The 18,760-nt window shown below is 37.6% G+C and overlaps 1 protein-coding gene across 7 annotated transcripts in view; it reads right to left on the reverse strand.

The window, feature by feature from the left end:
* The window catches only part of iqsec1b (IQ motif and Sec7 domain ArfGEF 1b), a 216,124-nt gene that overhangs the window by 130,861 nt on the left and 66,503 nt on the right, over nucleotides 1-18,760 (reverse strand). For 3 of the 7 annotated variants that reach the window (XM_061902912.1, XM_061902909.1, XM_061902910.1), the window contains exon 1: nucleotides 12,435-12,654. The exons of 2 other annotated variants lie outside the window; for them this stretch is intronic. In XM_061902912.1, coding sequence (XP_061758896.1) covers nucleotides 12,435-12,553 — 119 coding nt within the window. In that variant the 5' untranslated portion in view covers nucleotides 12,554-12,654. Of the gene's footprint in view, nucleotides 1-12,434; nucleotides 12,661-18,760 lie in introns of those variants that run through there. 2 more of the 7 variants (XM_061902901.1, XM_061902908.1) reach the window with 2 other exon arrangements.

Genomic DNA, 18,760 nt, shown 5'->3' on the forward strand with positions numbered 1-18,760 from the left:
AAAAATATTCAACAAGAACAACATTAAATTGAGCTACAGCTGTATGAATAACATACAACAAATCATTTCAAACCACAACAAAGCAATTGCAAAAGGACTGCCTACCCCCAGACTAAACGACTCTGAAACCAATAAGGAATGTAACTGTCGCAAGAAACCTGATTGCCCTCTCAACGGGGGGTGCTTACAAACATCAGTCGTTTATCAAGCAAAGGTAACACGCAAGGACATTAACACATCCGACACGTACGTAGGATTAACCGAAGGAGAGTTTAAAGCCAGATGGAATAATCACAAGGCCTCCTTTAGAAACCAGACTTTGCGGAATTCTACAGAACTCAGCAAGCACATTTGGAACCTCAAAGACAATAATGTTGAATATTCAATAACATGGGAAATTTTTGCATCCAGCACACCTTACATCAGTTGTTATACAAGATGCAACATATGCTTAAAAGATAAACGGTTTATTATATATCATCCAGACCTGTCATCCCTCAACAAGTGCAGTGAAATAATTTCAACATGCCGCCACAGACGGAAACACATCCTAGGTAACTCATGAGCCAATCACCACACCTACATATAGACACATATATATATATATATATATATATATATATATATATATATATATATATATATATATATATATATATATATATATATATATGTATATATATATATCTATTGCAGCTGAGATAGGCTCCAACGACCCCCAGCAACCCCGAACGGGACAAGCGTTAGAAAATGGATGGATGGATGGATGTATACATAATATATATAATACGATATAATATATACATACATATATACATATACACATATATAACACACAAGGGTACAGACTGCAATGTGTACGCATACAGAATACACATGAAACAACAAATAAATAGTCTTTGTTTTCTTTGACATTTGCAGGTAAATAATGTGCTCTAATGGCTGCTCGTTTGTCAAAGTCCATCAAGACAAATGAGCTGCAAGCAATAACAGTAAAAGGGGACATTAAACTTGACTCAATGGAATTAATTCTTCCAACAAATGATTGCAACTAATTCCACATTTACTGTACATCACCACTTCAATCATCGTTGAAGGCACATTTGAACATTGACAAATGAATACATTAGTTTATGAGCAAAACTGCTTTTCTTCTGGTATGAATGAAGACATGAATGTTGTCATCCATGGGTGGATATAAGTGTTACATGTAAAGCAGCTGTGATGTTTACCATAAAACATATGAATACAAATAATAATCATATCGCCACACCTGCAGTATTTTCACCTGCCAGCAGGTGTCAGGTTATGATATATTATTTCACTTTCAATTATTTTACTATACTCACCCTGTCACATTTCACTGTACTCACCCTGTCATATTTTACTGTACTCGCCCTGTTGTATTTTAATGTAAACATCCTGTCGTATTTTACAGTATTCACCTGGTCATATTTTACTGTACTTGCCCTGTCGTATTTTACTGTACTCACCCTGTCATATTTTACTGTACCCATCCTGTCGTATTTTACAGTATTCACCATGTCGTATATTACAGTACTAACCCTGTCATATTTTACTGTACTCGCCCTGTCGTATTTTACTGTAAACATCCTGTCATATTTTACTGTACCCATCCTGTCATATTTTACAGTATTCATCATGTCGTATTTTACAGTACTAACCCTGTCATATTTTACTGTACTCGCCCTGTCATATTTTACTGCAAACATCCTGTCATATTTTACTGTATCCATCCTGTCGTATTTTACAGTACTCGCCCTGTCATATTTTACTGTACTTGCCCTGTCATATTTTACTGTAATCATCCTGTCATATTTTACTCTACTCACCCTGTCGTATTTTACTTTACTCACACTGTCATTTTACTGTACTTGCCCTGTCGTATTTTACTGTACTCACCCTGTCATATTCTACTGAAATCACCCGGTCGTACTTTACTGTACTCATCCTGTCATATTTTACTGTACTCACCCTGTCATTTTATTGTACTTATCCTGTCATATTTAACTATACTCATTCTGTCATATTTTACAGTATTCACCCTGTCGTATTTTACAGTACTCACCCTGTCACATTTCGCTGTACTCATCCTCTCGTATTTTACTGTACTCACCCTGTCATATTCTACTGAAATCACCCGGTCGTATTTTACTATACTCAGCCTCTCATATTATACTGTACTCATCCTGTCATATTTTACTGTACCCATACTGTCGTATTTTACATACTCACCCTGTCATTTTACTGTACTCGCCCTGTCGAATTTTACTGTACTTACCCTGTCATATTCTACTGAAATCACCCGGTCGTATTTTACTGTACTCATCCTGTCATATTTTGCTGTACTCATCCTGTCATATTTTACTGTACTCACCCTGTCATTTTACTGTACTCGCCCTGTCGTATTTTACTGCACTCACCCTGTCATATTCTACTGAAATCACCTGGTCGTATTTTACTGTACTCATTCTGTCATGTTTTGCTGTACTCATCCTGTCATATTTTATTGTACTCGCCCTGTCATTCTACTGTACTCGCCCTGTCGTATTTTACTGTACTCACCCTGTCATATTCTACTGAAATCACCTGGTCGTATTTTACTGTACTCATTCTGTCATGTTTTGCTGTACTCATCCTGTCATATTTTACTGTACTCATCCTGTCAAATTTTACTGTACCCATACTGTCGTATTTTACATTACTCACCCTGTCATTTTACTGTCCTCGCCCTGTCGAATTTTACCATACTTACCCTGTCATATTCTACTGAAATCACCCGGTCGTATTTTACTGTACTCATCCTGTCATATTTTGCTGTACTCATCCTGTCATATTTTACTGTACTCGCCCTGTCATTTTACTGTACTCGCTCTGTCGTATTTTACTGTACTCACCCTGTCATACTCTACTGAAGTCACCCGGTCGTATTTGGCTGTACTCATTCTGTCATAATTTGCTGTACTCATCCTGTCATATTTTACTGTACTCATCCTGTCATATTTTACTGTACTCATCCTGTCATATTTTACTGTACTCGCCCTGTCATATTTAACTGTACTCATTCTGTCATATTTAACTGTACTCGCCATGTCGTACTTTACAGTATTCACCCTGTCATACTTTACAGTACTCACCCTGTCACATTTCACTGTAATCACACTGTCGTTTTTTTACTGTTCTCGCCCTGTCATATTTTACAGCATTCACCCTGTCATATGTTACTGTACTAATCCTGTCATATTTTACTATAATGACCCTGTCATACTTTACTGTACTCACCCTGTCTTATTTTACTGTACTCAGCATCTCATATTATACTGTACTCATCCTGTCATATTTTACTGTACCCATCCTGTCATATTTTACTGTATTCACCCTGTCGCATTTTATAGTACTAATGTCACATTTTACAGAACTCACCCTGTCATATTTTACAGTACTCATATTGTCATATTTTACTGTACTCACCCTGTCATATTTAACTGTACTCACCCTGTCATATTTTACAGTACTCATCCTGTCGTATTTTACAGTACTCATCCTGTCATATTTTACAGTACTCACCCTGTCACATTTTTAATGTACTAATCATGTCATATATTACTGTACCTACCCTGTCATTTTACTGTACTCATCCTGTCATTTTTTACTGTACTGATCCTGTCATGTATTACTGTACTCACCCTGTCATATTTTAAAGGACTTATCCTGTCATATTTTACAGTACTGTACTGATGTGTTTGAATGAGCATGACAACATGAATGTGCTGCTGGTTCAACAGCTGGCACACAGGTAGCAGGATGACAACATGAATGTACTGCTGGTTCAATGAATGTGCAGAATCAAACACAACACACAAACTAATAGTATACACTACTGTGAAGATTGTACACACTAATAGTACACATTATTGTATAGATGGTACACACTATTGTATAGATTGTACACCCTAATAGAACACACTTTTGTATAGATTGTGTACACTAATAGTACACATTATTGTACACACTAACAGTGCACACTATTGTATAGATGGTGCACACTAATAGTGCACGTTATTATGTAGATTGTACCCAGTAATAGTACACACCATTGTATAGATGGTGCACACTAATAATACACACTATTGTATAGATTGTACACACTACAGTACACACTACTGTGAAGATTGTACACACTAATAGTACACACTATTGTATAGATGGTACACACTATTGTATAGATTGTACACACTAATAAAACACACTTTTGTATAGATTGTGTATACTAATAGTACACATAATTGTACACACTAACAGTACACAATATTGTATAGATGGTACACACTAATAGTACACATTATTGTGTAGATTGTACACAGTAATAGTACACACCATTGTATAGATAGTGTACACTAATAATACACACTATTGCATAGATTGTACACACTATAGTACACTTTTGTATAGATTGTACACACGAACTGTATACACTATTGTATAAATTGTACACACTAATAGTACACACTATTGTATAGATTGTACACACTGATAGTACATACTATTGTATAGATTGTACACACTATCGTATTCATTGTACACACTAATAGTACACAGTATTGTATAGATGTACACACTAATGGTACACATTATTGTATAGATTGTACACATTAATAGTACACACTATTGTATAGATGGTACACACTAATAGTAGAGAGTATTGTATAGATAGTACACACTAATAGTACACAATATTGTATAGATGGTACACACCAATTGTACAGAGTATTGCATAGATGGTACACACTAATAGTGCACACTATTGTATAGATTGTACACACTAATAGTACACAATATTGTATAGATTGTTTACACTAATAGCACATACTATTGTAAAGATTGTACACACTAATAGTACACAATATTGTATAGATTGTTTACACTAATAGCACATACTATTGTAAAGATTGTACACACTAATAGTACAGAGTATTGTATGGATGGTACGCACTAATAGTACACGCTATTGTATAGATTGTACACACTAATAGCACACACCATTGTATAGATTGTACACACTAATAGTACAGAGTATTGTATAGATGGTACACACTAATAGTACACACTATTGTATGGATTGTACGCACTAATAGTACAGTATTGTATAGATGGTACACACTAATAGTACAAAGTATCGTATAGATGGTACACACTAATAGTACACACTATTGTATAGATTGTACACACTATCGTATTCATTGTACACACTAATAGTACACAGTATTGTATAGATGTACACACTAATAGTACACATTATTGTATAGATTGTACACATTAATAGTACACACTATTGTATAGATTGTACACACTAATAGTACAGAGAATTGTATAGATGGTACACACTAATAGTACACAATATTGTATAGATTGTATACACCAATAGTGCAGAATATTGTATAGATGGTACACACTAATAGTACACACTATTGTATAGATTGTACACACTAATAGCACACACCATTGTATAGATTGTACACACTAATAGTACAGAGTATTGTATAGATGGTACACACTAATAGTACACACTATTGTATGGATTGTACGCACTAATAGTACAGTATTGTATAGATGGTACACACTAATAGTACAAAGTATCGTATAGATGGTACACACTAATAGTACACACTATTGTGTAGATTGCAGACCCATCATGCAACACTTCAGCCATCAAAGTTAATTCAAAATATGTTATAAAGTCATCAAATCTCAGTCAAAACACACATCATAACCCCATCCAAGTTCATTACAAAAACACATCATAACGCCATCAAAGTTTATTCAGCACACACGTCATAACGCCATCAAAGTTCATTCCACACACACGTCATAACGCCATCGAAGTTCATTCAACACACATATAACGCCATCAAAGTTCATTCAACACATACACGTCATAACGCCCTCAAAGTTTATTCAGCACACACGTCATAAAGCCATTGAAGTTCATTCCAAACACACGTCATAACGCCATCAAAGTTCATTCAACACACACGTCATAGTCATCAAAGTTCATTCCAAACACACGTCATAACGCCATCAAAGTTCATTCCACACACACACTTCATAACGCCATCAAAGTTCATTCCACACACACGTCATAACGCCATCAAAGTTAAGTTAACACACACGTCATGAAGTCATCAAAGTTCATTCCACACACACGTCATAGTCATTAAAGTTCATTCCAAACACACGTCATAACGCCATCAGAGTTCATTCAACACGCATATCATAACGCCATCAAAGTTCATTCAACACACACACGTCATAATGCCCTCAAAGTTACTTCCACAAACACGTCATAGAGCCATTAAAGTTCATTCCAAACACACGTCATAATGCCATCTAAGTTCATTCAACACACATATTATAACGCCATCAAAGTTCATTCAACACACATGTTATAACACCATCAAAGTTCATTCTAAACAAACGTCATAACGCCATCAAAGTTAATTTACCACACACGTCATAAAGTCATCAAAGTTCATTCCAGACACACGTCATAACGCCATCAAAATTAATTTAACACACACGTCATAAAGTAATCAAAGTTCATTCCACACACACGTCATAACGCCATCAAAGTTAATTTAACACACACGTCATACAGTCATGAAAGTTCATTCCACACACACGTCATAGTCATCAAAGTTCATTCCAAACACACGTCATAACGCCATCTAAGTTCATCCAACACACATATCATAACGCCATCAAAGTTCATTCAACACACACACACACGTCATAATGCCCTCAAAGTTACTTCCACACACACGTCATAGAGCCATCAAAGTTAATTCCAAACACATGTCATAATGCCATCTATGTTCATTCAAGACACATATCATAACACTATCAAAGTTCATTCAACACACACGTCATAACGCCATCAAAGTTAATTTAACACACACGTCATAAATTCATCAAAGTTCATTCAACACACACGTCATAGTCATTAAAGTTCATTCGAAACACGTCATAATGCCATCAGAGTTCATTCAACACATACACGTCATAATGCCCTCAAAGTTACTTCCACACACACGTCGGTAAAGCCATCAAAGTTCATTCCAAAAACACATGTCATAATGCCCTCTAAGTTCATTTAACACACATATCATAACGCCATCAAAGTTAATTCAACACACACGTTATAATACAATCAAAGTTCATTCTAAACACACGTCATAATGCCATCAAAGTTAATTCAACACACATGTTATAACACCATCAAAGTTAATTCTAAACACACGTCATAACGCCATCAAAGTTAATTTACCACACACGTCATAAAGTCATCAAAGTTCATTCCAGACACACGTCATAACGCCATCAAAATTAATTTAACACACACGTCATAAAGTAATCAAAGTTCATTCCACACACACGTCATAACGCCATCAAAGTTAATTTAACACACACGTGATACAGTCATGAAAGTTCATTCCACACACACGTCATAGTCATCAAATTTCATTCCAAACACATGTCATAACGCCATCTAAGTTCATCCAACACACATATCATTATGCCATCAAAGTTCATTCAACACACACACACGTCATAATGCCCTCAAAGTTACTTCCACACACACGTCATAGAGCCATCAACGTTAATTCCAAACACGTCATAATGCCATCTATGTTCATTCAAGACACATATCATAACACCATCAAAGTTCATTCAACACACATATTATAACGCCATCAAAGTTCATTCAACACACATGTTATAACACCATCAAAGTTCATTCTAAACAAACATCATAACGCCATCAAAGTTAATTTACCACACACATCATAAAGTCATCAAAGTTCATTCCAGACACACGTCATAACGCCATCAAAATTAATTTAACACACACGTCATAAAGTAATCAAAGTTCATTCCACACACACGTCATAACGCCATCAAAGTTAATTTAACACACACGTCATACAGTCATGAAAGTTCATTCCACACACACGTCATAGTCATCAAAGTTCATTCCAAACACACGTCATAACGCCATCTAAGTTCATCCAACACACATATCATAACGCCATCAAAGTTAATTTAACACACACGTCATACAGTCATGAAAGTTCATTCCACACACACGTCATAGTCATCAAATTTCATTCCAAACACATGTCATAACGCCATCTAAGTTCATCCAACACACATATCATAACGCCATCAAAGTTCATTCAACACACACACACGTCATAATGCCCTCAAAGTTACTTCCACACACACGTCATAGAGCCATCAACGTTAATTCCAAACACGTCATAATGCCATCTATGTTCATTCAAGACACATATAACACCATCAAAGTTCATTCAACACACATATTATAACGCCATCAAAGTTCATTCAACACACATGTTATAACACCATCAAAGTTCATTCTAAACAAACGTCATAACGCCATCAAAGTTAATTTACCACACACGTCATAAAGTCATCAAAGTTCATTCCAGACACACGTCATAACGCCATCAAAATTAATTTAACACACACGTCATAAAGTAATCAAAGTTCATTCCACACACACGTCATAACGCCATCAAAGTTAATTTAACACACACGTCATACAGTCATGAAAGTTCATTCCACACACACGTCATAGTCATCAAAGTTCATTCCAAACACACGTCATAACGCCATCTAAGTTCATCCAACACACATATCATAACGCCATCAAAGTTCATTCAACACACACACACACATGTCATAATGCCCTCAAAGTTACTTCCACACACACGTCATAGAGCCATCAAAGTTAATTCCAAACACATGTCATAATGCCATCTATGTTCATTCAAGACAAATATCATAACACCATCAAAGTTCATTCAACACACACGTCATAACGCCATCAAAGTTAATTTAACACACACGTCATAAATTCATCAAAGTTCATTCAACACACACGTCATAGTCATTAAAGTTCATTCGAAACACATGTCATAATGCCATCAGAGTTCATTCAACACATACACGTCATAATGCCCTCAAAGTTACTTCCACACACACGTCAGTAAAGCCATCAAAGTTCATTCCAAAAACACATGTCATAATGCCCTCTAAGTTCATTCAACACACATATCATAACGCCATCAAAGTTAATTCAACACACACGTTATAATACAATCAAAGTTCATTCTAAACACACGTCATAATGCCATCAAAGTTAATTCAACACACATGTTATAACACCATCAAAGTTAATTCTAAACACACGTCATAACGCCATCAAAGTTAATTTACCACACACGTCATAAAGTCATCAAAGTTCATTCCAGACACACGTCATAACGCCATCAAAATTAATTTAACACACACGTCATAAAGTAATCAAAGTTCATTCCACACACACGTCATAACGCCATCAAAGTTAATTTAACACACACGTCATACAGTCATGAACGTTCATTCCACACACACGTCATAGTCATCAAATTTCATTCCAAACACATGTCATAACGCCATCTAAGTTCATCCAACACACATATCATAACGCCATCAAAGTTCATTCAACACACACACACGTCATAATGCCCTCAAAGTTACTTCCACACACACGTCATAGAGCCATCAACGTTAATTCCAAACACGTCATAATGCCATCTATGTTCATTCAAGACACATATCATAACACCATCAAAGTTCATTCAACACACACGTCATAACGCCATCAAAGTTAATTTAACACACACGTCATAAAGTCATCAAAGTTCATTGAACACACACGTCATAGTCATTAAAGTTAATTCCAAACACACGTCATAACGCCATCAGAGTTCATTCAACACATACACGTCATAATGCCCTCAAAGTTACTTCCACACACGTCGGTAAAGCCATCAAAGTTCATTCCAAAAACACACGTCATAATGCCCTCTAAGTTCATTCAACACACATATCATAATGCCATCAAAGTTAATTCAACACACGTTATAACGCCATCAAAGTTCCTTCCACACACACACGTCATAACACCAACAGAGTTCCTTCCACACACACGTCATAAAGTCATAAGATGATTTTAGGGTGCAAGCACACAGATGACTTTGGGATGGAAGCACACAGATGATTTTAGGGTGCAAGCACACAGATGACTTTGGGATGGAAGCACACAGATGATTTTAGGGTGCGAGCACATTTTGAGATGCAAGCACTTAGATCATTTTGGGACGCAAGCACACAGATGGTTTTGATGTGCAAGCACACAGATGATTTTGAGATGTAAGCACATTTTGAGATGCAAGCACACAGATGACTTTAGGGCGCAAGCACAAAGATTATTTTATCGTGCAAGCACACAAATGATTTTGAGATACAAGCACACAGATGATTTTAGGGTGCAAACACGAAGATGATTTTATGGTGCAATCATGCAGAAGATTTTAGGGTGCAAGCACACAGGTGATCTTTGAGATGCAAGCACACAGATGATTTTAGGGTGCAAGCACACAGATGATTTTGAGATGTGAGCACATTTTGAGATGCAAGCAGACAGTTGACTTTGGGACGTAAGCACACAGATGATTTTAGGGTGGAAGCACACAGATGATTTGGGGATGCAAGCACACAGAAGATTTTAGGGTGCAAACACGAAGATGATTTTATGGTGCAATCATACAGAAGATTTTAGGGTGCAAGCACACAGGTGATCTTTGAGATGCAAGCACACAGATGATTTTAGGGTGCAAGCACACAGATGATTTTGAGATGTGAGCACATTTTGAGATGCAAGCCGACAGTTGACTTTGGGACGTAAGCACACTGATGATTTTAGGGTGCAAGCACACAGATGATTTGGGGATGCAAGCACACAGAAGATTTTAGGGTGCAAACACGAAGATGATTTTATGGTGCAATCATACAGAAGATTTTAGGGTGCAAGCACACAGGTGATCTTTGAGATGCAAGCACACAGATGATTTTAGGGTGCAAGCACACAGATGATTTGGGGATGCAAGCACACATGATTTTGAGATACAAACACACAGAAGATTTTAGGGTGCAAACACAAAGATGATTTTATGGTGCAAGCACACAGATGACTTTAGGGTGCAAGCACACAGATGATTTTAGGGTGCAAACACAAAGAGGATTTTATGGTGCAAGCACAGAAGATTTTAGGGTGCAAGCACACAGATGATTTTGAGATGCAAGCACTTAGATAATTTTAGGGTGCACGAATACAGTTGATTTTAGGGTGCAAGCACACAGAGGATTTTGAGATGCAAGCACTTAGATAATTTTAGGGTGCACGAATACAGTTGATTTTAGGGTGCAAGCACACAGATGATTTGGGGATGCAAGCACACATGATTTTGAGATACAAGCACACAGAAGATTTTAGGGTGCAAACACGAAGATGATTTTATGGTGCAAGCACACAGATGATTTTAGGGTGCAAGCACACAGATGATTTTAGGGTGCAAACACAAAGATGATTTTATGGTGCAAGCACACAGAAGATTTTAGGGTGCAAGCACACAGATGATTTTGAGATGCAAGCACTTAGATAATTTTAGGGTGCACGAATACAGTTGATTTTAGGGTGCAAGCACACAGTTGATTTTAGGGTGCAAGCACACAAATGATTTCAGGGTGCAAGCACACAGATGATTTTGAGATGCAAGCACTTAGATAATTTTAGGGTGCACGAATACAGTTGATTTTAGGGTGCAAGCACACAGATGATTTTGAGATGCAAGCACTTAGATAATTTTAGGGTGCACGAATACAGTTGATTTTAGGGTGCAAGCACACAGATGATTTGGGGATGGAAGCACACATGATTTTGAGATACAAGCACACAGAAGATTTTAGGGTGCAAACACGAAGATGATTTTATGGTGCAAGCACACAGATGATTTTAGGGTGCAAGCACACAGATGATTTTAGGGTGCAAACACAAAGATGATTTTATGGTGCAAGCACACAGAAGATTTTAGGGTGCAAGCACACAGATGATTTTGAGATGCAAGCACTTAGATAATTTTAGGGTGCACGAATACAGTTGATTTTAGGGTGCAAGCACACAGATGATTTTAGGGTGCAAGCACACAAATGATTTCAGGGTGCAAGCACACAGATGATTTTGGGACGCAACATTGAGATGTTCTGATGATGCAACATCTGCGACGTCACACAAAGATGCGAGTGCCAACAAAAACTAAATTGCGTCGCCGTGACGACAACCGCCATCGCGTCATAAAATCAGCCGGCGGTCCTTCCTGCGGTCAAATCCATGGTCGACATCAAAGCCCGCAGCCCGCCGCCATGGGAGGGGCGGCGGGGCTTGTTTACAGAGAAGGTGCGCATGTGGGACGTGACTCAGCACTCGCCATGGCGGTGGCGCTACTCACATGTCGTACAGCCGGTAGCCCATGGCGGAGCCCGGCCTGCTGGGGTGGGGGCCCGGGTCTCGTGCTCGGCGGGGGTCCGTGCTGCTGACCACGGCGCGCCACACGCTCGGCTTGTCCATCCTTCCTGTGTGCTGCTCCACGGGCGCCGATGGCGGGATGGCGTGCGCACGTCCTCTCTCTCTCCCTCGCTCGCTCGCCCGCCCGCACCAGCCAAGCTGCCAAAGAGCAGACGCCTGATGGAGCGAGGAGCATCCAAGATGAGGGGGGGTGGGTTGCGGGGGGGGAGGGTCGTGCTGCTGGCGGGAGAAGATGGCGGTAGAATGATTGACAGGCCTGACCAGGGTGCCGCGGACGGCGTTGTTGACCATGTGACCCACAGGAAGTGTCTCCAGGAGCAGGAGAAGACGTGTCGCTCCTGACGCACCTCGCCTGATTCCACCCTCCATCCTCTCAGTAGTGCCGTCCTCATCAGGCCGCCTGATTGGCTGCTTGGTCTCCATGGAAACAGGAGGATGTGTCAGAGGAGAGCTCATTATCCAGCCTCTTCTCTTCCCAGCATCCCCTTTTCTTTCTTCCTCATTCCTTTCTTCACGTCACCCGTGACTCTTCTTCCACCCCTGGAGATACTGCGCCGATTGGATACCATCGCCATGGAGATGATATCGTCGCCGGAGACATGACATCGTCACTATGAAGATGCTGCATGGATATGATATCATTGCCATGGAGATGATATGCTCATCATGTATATGATATCATCACTATGAAGATGCTGCACGGATATGATATCGTTGCCATGGAGATGATATCGTCACCATAGATAAGATATTATCCCCATGTAATATTGCACTGATACGGTATCGTCGCCATGGAGATGATATCGTCTCAATGGAGAGGATATCGTCACCATGAAAAGGATATCGCCGCTTTGGAAATGATATCACCGCCAAGGAGATGCTGCACGAATATGATATCCTTGCCATGGATATGATATCGTCACTATGAAGTTGCTCCACGGGTATGATATCGTCGCCATGGATATGATATTATCGCCATGAAGATATTGCACGGATATGATATCGTTGCCATGGAGAGGATATCATCGCCACGGAAATGGTATCATCGCCATGGAGATGCAGCACGATTATGAATGATATCGTTGCCATGAAGATGATATCCTCGCCATGGATATGATATTATTGCCATGAAAATATTGCACGGATATGATATCGTTGCCATGAATATGATATTATCGCCATGAAGATATTGCACAGATATGATATCGTCGCCATGGAGAGGATATCGTCTCAATGAAAATGATATCGTCACCATGGAGATGATAACCTTGCCATGGAGATGTAACACGAATATGAAATCGTTGACACGGCTATGATATCGTCTCTATGAAGATGTTGCATGGATATGTTATCGTTGCCATGGAGATTATATCGTCGCCATAGATATGATATTATCGCCATGAAGATATTGCACGGAGATGATATCGTCACCATGGAAAGGATATCGCCGCTATGGAAATGATATCGCCGCCAAGAAGGTGCTGCACGAATATGATATCGTTGCCATGGAGATGATATCCTGGCCATTGATATGATATCGTCACTATGAAGTTGCTGCACAGATGACATCGTCGCCATGGAGATGATATCGTCGCCATGGAAATGATTTCATCGCCATGGAGTTGATATCCTCGCCATGGAGATGCAGCGCGATTATGATATTGTTGCCATGGAGATTATATCCTCGCCATGGATATGACATTATCGCCATGAAGATATTGCACGGATATGATATCGTCGCCATGGAGAGGATATCGTCGCCATGGAGATGATAACCTTGCCATGGAGATTTAGCACGAATATGATATCGTTGAGACGGAAATGATATCGTCTCTATGACGATGCTGCACGGATATGATATCGTTGCCATGGAGATGATATCGTTGCCATAGATATGATATTATCGCCATGAAGATATTGCACGGATATGATATCGTCGCCATGGAGAGGATATCGACGCCATGGAGAGGATATTGTCGCCATGGAAATGATGTCGTCACCATGGAGATGCAGCACGAATATGATATCATTGCCATGGAGATGATATCCTCGTCAGGGATATGACATCGTCACTATGAAGATGCTGCATGGATATGATATCGTTGCCATGGAAAGGATATCGTCGCCATAGATATGATATTATCGCCATGAACCTATTGCACGGATATGGTATCATCACCATGGATATGATATTGTCACCATGGAGATGATATCGCCCCCAAGGAAATGATATCGTTGCCATGGGGTTGATATCCTCGCCATGGAGATGTTGCACGAATATGATATCGTTGCCATGGAGTTGATATCCTCGCCATGGAGATGCTGCACGGATATGATATCGTTGCCATTGAGATTATATCAGTGCCAGGAACAAGATATCGTTGCCATGGAGATGATATTGTCACCATTAAGATGCTGCACGGATATAATATCATTGCCATAGATATGATATCCTCGCCATGGATATGATATCATCTCCATCAAGACACTGTATGGATATGATATTGTTGCCATGGAGATTATATCATTGCCATTGACAAGATATCGTCGCCATGGAGATGATACTGTCGCCATGAAGATGCTGCACAGATATGATATCATTGCCATAGATATGATATCCTCGCCATAAAGATACTGCACCGATATGATATCGTCACTATAAAGATTCTGTACGGATATGACATCATTGCCATGGATATGATATCGTCACTATGAAGATGCTGTACGGATATGACATCATTGCCATGGAGATGATATCGTCGCCATGGATATGACATCATCGCCACAAATATCATATTGTCACTACGAAGGTGCTGCACGGATATGGTATCGTTGCCATGGATATGATATCGTTGCCATGAAGATTTTGCACGCATATGACATCGTTGCCATGTAGATGATGTCATCGCCAAGGATATGATATTATCGCCATGAAGATGCTTCTGGATATGATATCGTTGCCGTGGAGATAATATCCTCACCATGGATACGATATTCTCACCATGGAGATGATATCGTCACCGTGAAGATGCTGCACAGATATGATATCGTTGCCATAGATATGACATCATCGCCAAAAAAGATGCTGAATAGATATGATATCGTTGCCATTTATATGATATCACAACAAATAAAGTTGCTGCATGGATATGATATCGTTGCCATACATATCAAATCATCGCCATAAAGACACTGCATGGATATATCGTTGCCATAGAGATTAGATGGTAAACATGGACAAGATATCTTCGGCATGGATATGATATAGTCGCCAATGGATATACCGTTTCCATGGATATGATATCATCGCCATGAAGATGCTGCATGGATATGATATCGTTAAAGTTAAAGTTAAGTTAAAGTACCAATGGTTGTCACACACACACACACACTAGGTGTGGCCAAATTATTCTCTGCCTTTGACCCATCACTCTTGATCACCCCCTGGGAGGTGAGGGGAGCAGTGAGCAACAGCAGTGGCCGCGCCCGGGAATCATTTTTGCTGATTCAACCCCAAATTCCAACCCTTGATGCTGAGTGCCAAGCCAGGAGGTAATGGGTCCCATTTTTTTTTATAGTCTTTGGTATGACTTGGCCGGGGTTTGAATTCACAACCAACTGATCTCAGGGCAGACGCTCTAGTTGCCATGGACACAACATCGTTGTCATGGTTATGATATCATCGCCATGAAGATGCTGCATGGATATGATATTGTTGCATTAAACGCTGCATGGATACGATATCCTTGCCATGGAGATGATATTTGACCATTAATTACATCTGCAGCGTCCAAAAGGTGTATTCAATCATTCATTCATTCATTCATTCATTCATTCAAACTACTCCATGAGTTGCTGATACTGCCACCTGAAGACTTGTGTATTGTCTCTCAGATGTCACACACAGGACTATTCAGTCTGTAAGAATTGTTGTAGTTATATTGTAAAACTTACACACCCTTGCTTGGAGTGATCAATGAACATGAATGAGAGCACTAAATGGAAGGACACTGCAGCACCTGCAGTGAGTGAACTTGTCCAAAAGATGGCGCTATAGCACAAACAATAAAACACAGTTTGGGTGTTAGTCGCTTGTTGTGGTTTTTTTTCCAAAGTATTTGCATTATGGCCATATCAGTGAAGAAAAATCCACAAATTAAACACACCTTTTTATAGGCCGCAGGATTCAAAGTGTAGGAAAAAAGCAGTCAAAATACTTGTTGTTTGGATCCTGGCTGCAGATCCAATTCTGATATCGATAAATCCACAAGTTGGTCAACTTTGACATCCAACTTAGACACAAAAATATTATCCTTTTTTTTTTGTAACCCTTTGTGAGGGTTATGATGAATTGTTGATGTAAAGGGGAAGATACAACCATCCTATCATGTGAGTGAGAGCCGAAATTGTACAGTAAGTGGTTGTTTTATGATGTTTGTTGTCTCTCATGAAGTCTGGCATGAATAATAGACTTGTTGAAGGGGAAGTGAACGTTGTGATGCGTCTGTGAAATTAATACTTAAAATGATGAAAACACGTAGAATAAAAAATTACATGTTATTTTGAATGTTACTAAATTACATATATACTTACAGTATGATACAAATATGTGAATATTACATGTTAATATGAATGTTACTACAGTACATATATACCTACAGTATGATGAAAATATGTAAATATGACATGTTATTATAAATGTTACTACATGACATTAATACTTACAGTATGATGAAATAAAGTCAATATTACATGTTGTTATGAATGTTACTAGATACTACATATATACTTACAGTATGATGAAAATATGTAAATATTACATGTTATTAATAATGTTACTACATGACATTAATACTTACAGTATGAGGAAAATAAGTCAAGAATACATGTTATTATGAATGCTACTAGATACTACATATGTATTTACAGTATGATGAGAATATGTAAATATTATATGTTATTATGAATGTTACTAGATACTACATATATACTCACTGTATGATGAAAATATGTAAATATTACATGTTATTATTAATGTTACTACATTACATATATACTTACAATGTGTGAATATGACATGTTATTATGAATGTTACTACAATACATGTATACTTACAGTATGATGAACATATATAAATATTACATTTTATTATGAATGTTACTACAGTACATTAATACTTACAGTATAATGAAAATAAGTCAAGATTACATGTTATTATGAATGTTAATAGATACTACATATATACTTAGTTTGATAAAAATATGTAAATATTACAAATTATGAATGTTACTACATTACATATATACCTACAATATGATGAAAATATGTAAATATTACGTTATAAATGTTACTACATTACATATATACTTAAAGTATGATAAAGATATGTAAATATTACATGTTATTATGAATGTTACTACATGACATTAATACTTACAGTATGAGGAAAATAAGTCAAGATTACATGTTATTATGAATGTTACCAGACACTACATATTTACTTACAGTTTGATGGAAATATGTAAATAATACATGTTGTTATGAATGTTACTACATTACATATATACTTACAGTATGATGAAAATATATAAATATTACATGTTATTATCTATGTTACTACATGACATTTATACTTACAGTATGATGAAAATATGTAAATATGACGTCATTATGAATGTTACTAGATATTACATATATACCCACAGTATGATGAAAATATGTAAATGTTACATGTTATGTTACTACATTACATATATACTTACAGTATGATGAAAACATGTAAATATGACATGTTATTATGAATGTTACTAGATACTACATATATACTTACAGTATGATGAAAATATGTAAATATTACATGTTATGATGAATTTTATTACATTGCATATATACTTATAATATGATGAAAATATGTAAATATTACATGTTATGATGAATGTTACTAGATACTACATATATACTTATAGTATGATGAAAATCTAAATATTACATGTTATGAATGTTACTACATGACATATATACTTACAGTATGATGAAAATATGTAAATATGACATATTATGAATGTTACTAGACACTACATATATACTTACAGTATGATGAAAATATGTAAATATTACATGTTATGAGGAATGTTACTAGATACTACATATATACTTATCGTATGATGAAAATATGTAAATATTACATGTTATTATGAATGTTACTACATGACATATATACTTACAGTGTGTATATCAAACATTGACGG

Source organism: Nerophis ophidion, linkage group LG06 (assembly GCF_033978795.1).
Source record: "Nerophis ophidion isolate RoL-2023_Sa linkage group LG06, RoL_Noph_v1.0, whole genome shotgun sequence".
Taxonomy (NCBI): domain Eukaryota; kingdom Metazoa; phylum Chordata; class Actinopteri; order Syngnathiformes; family Syngnathidae; genus Nerophis; species Nerophis ophidion.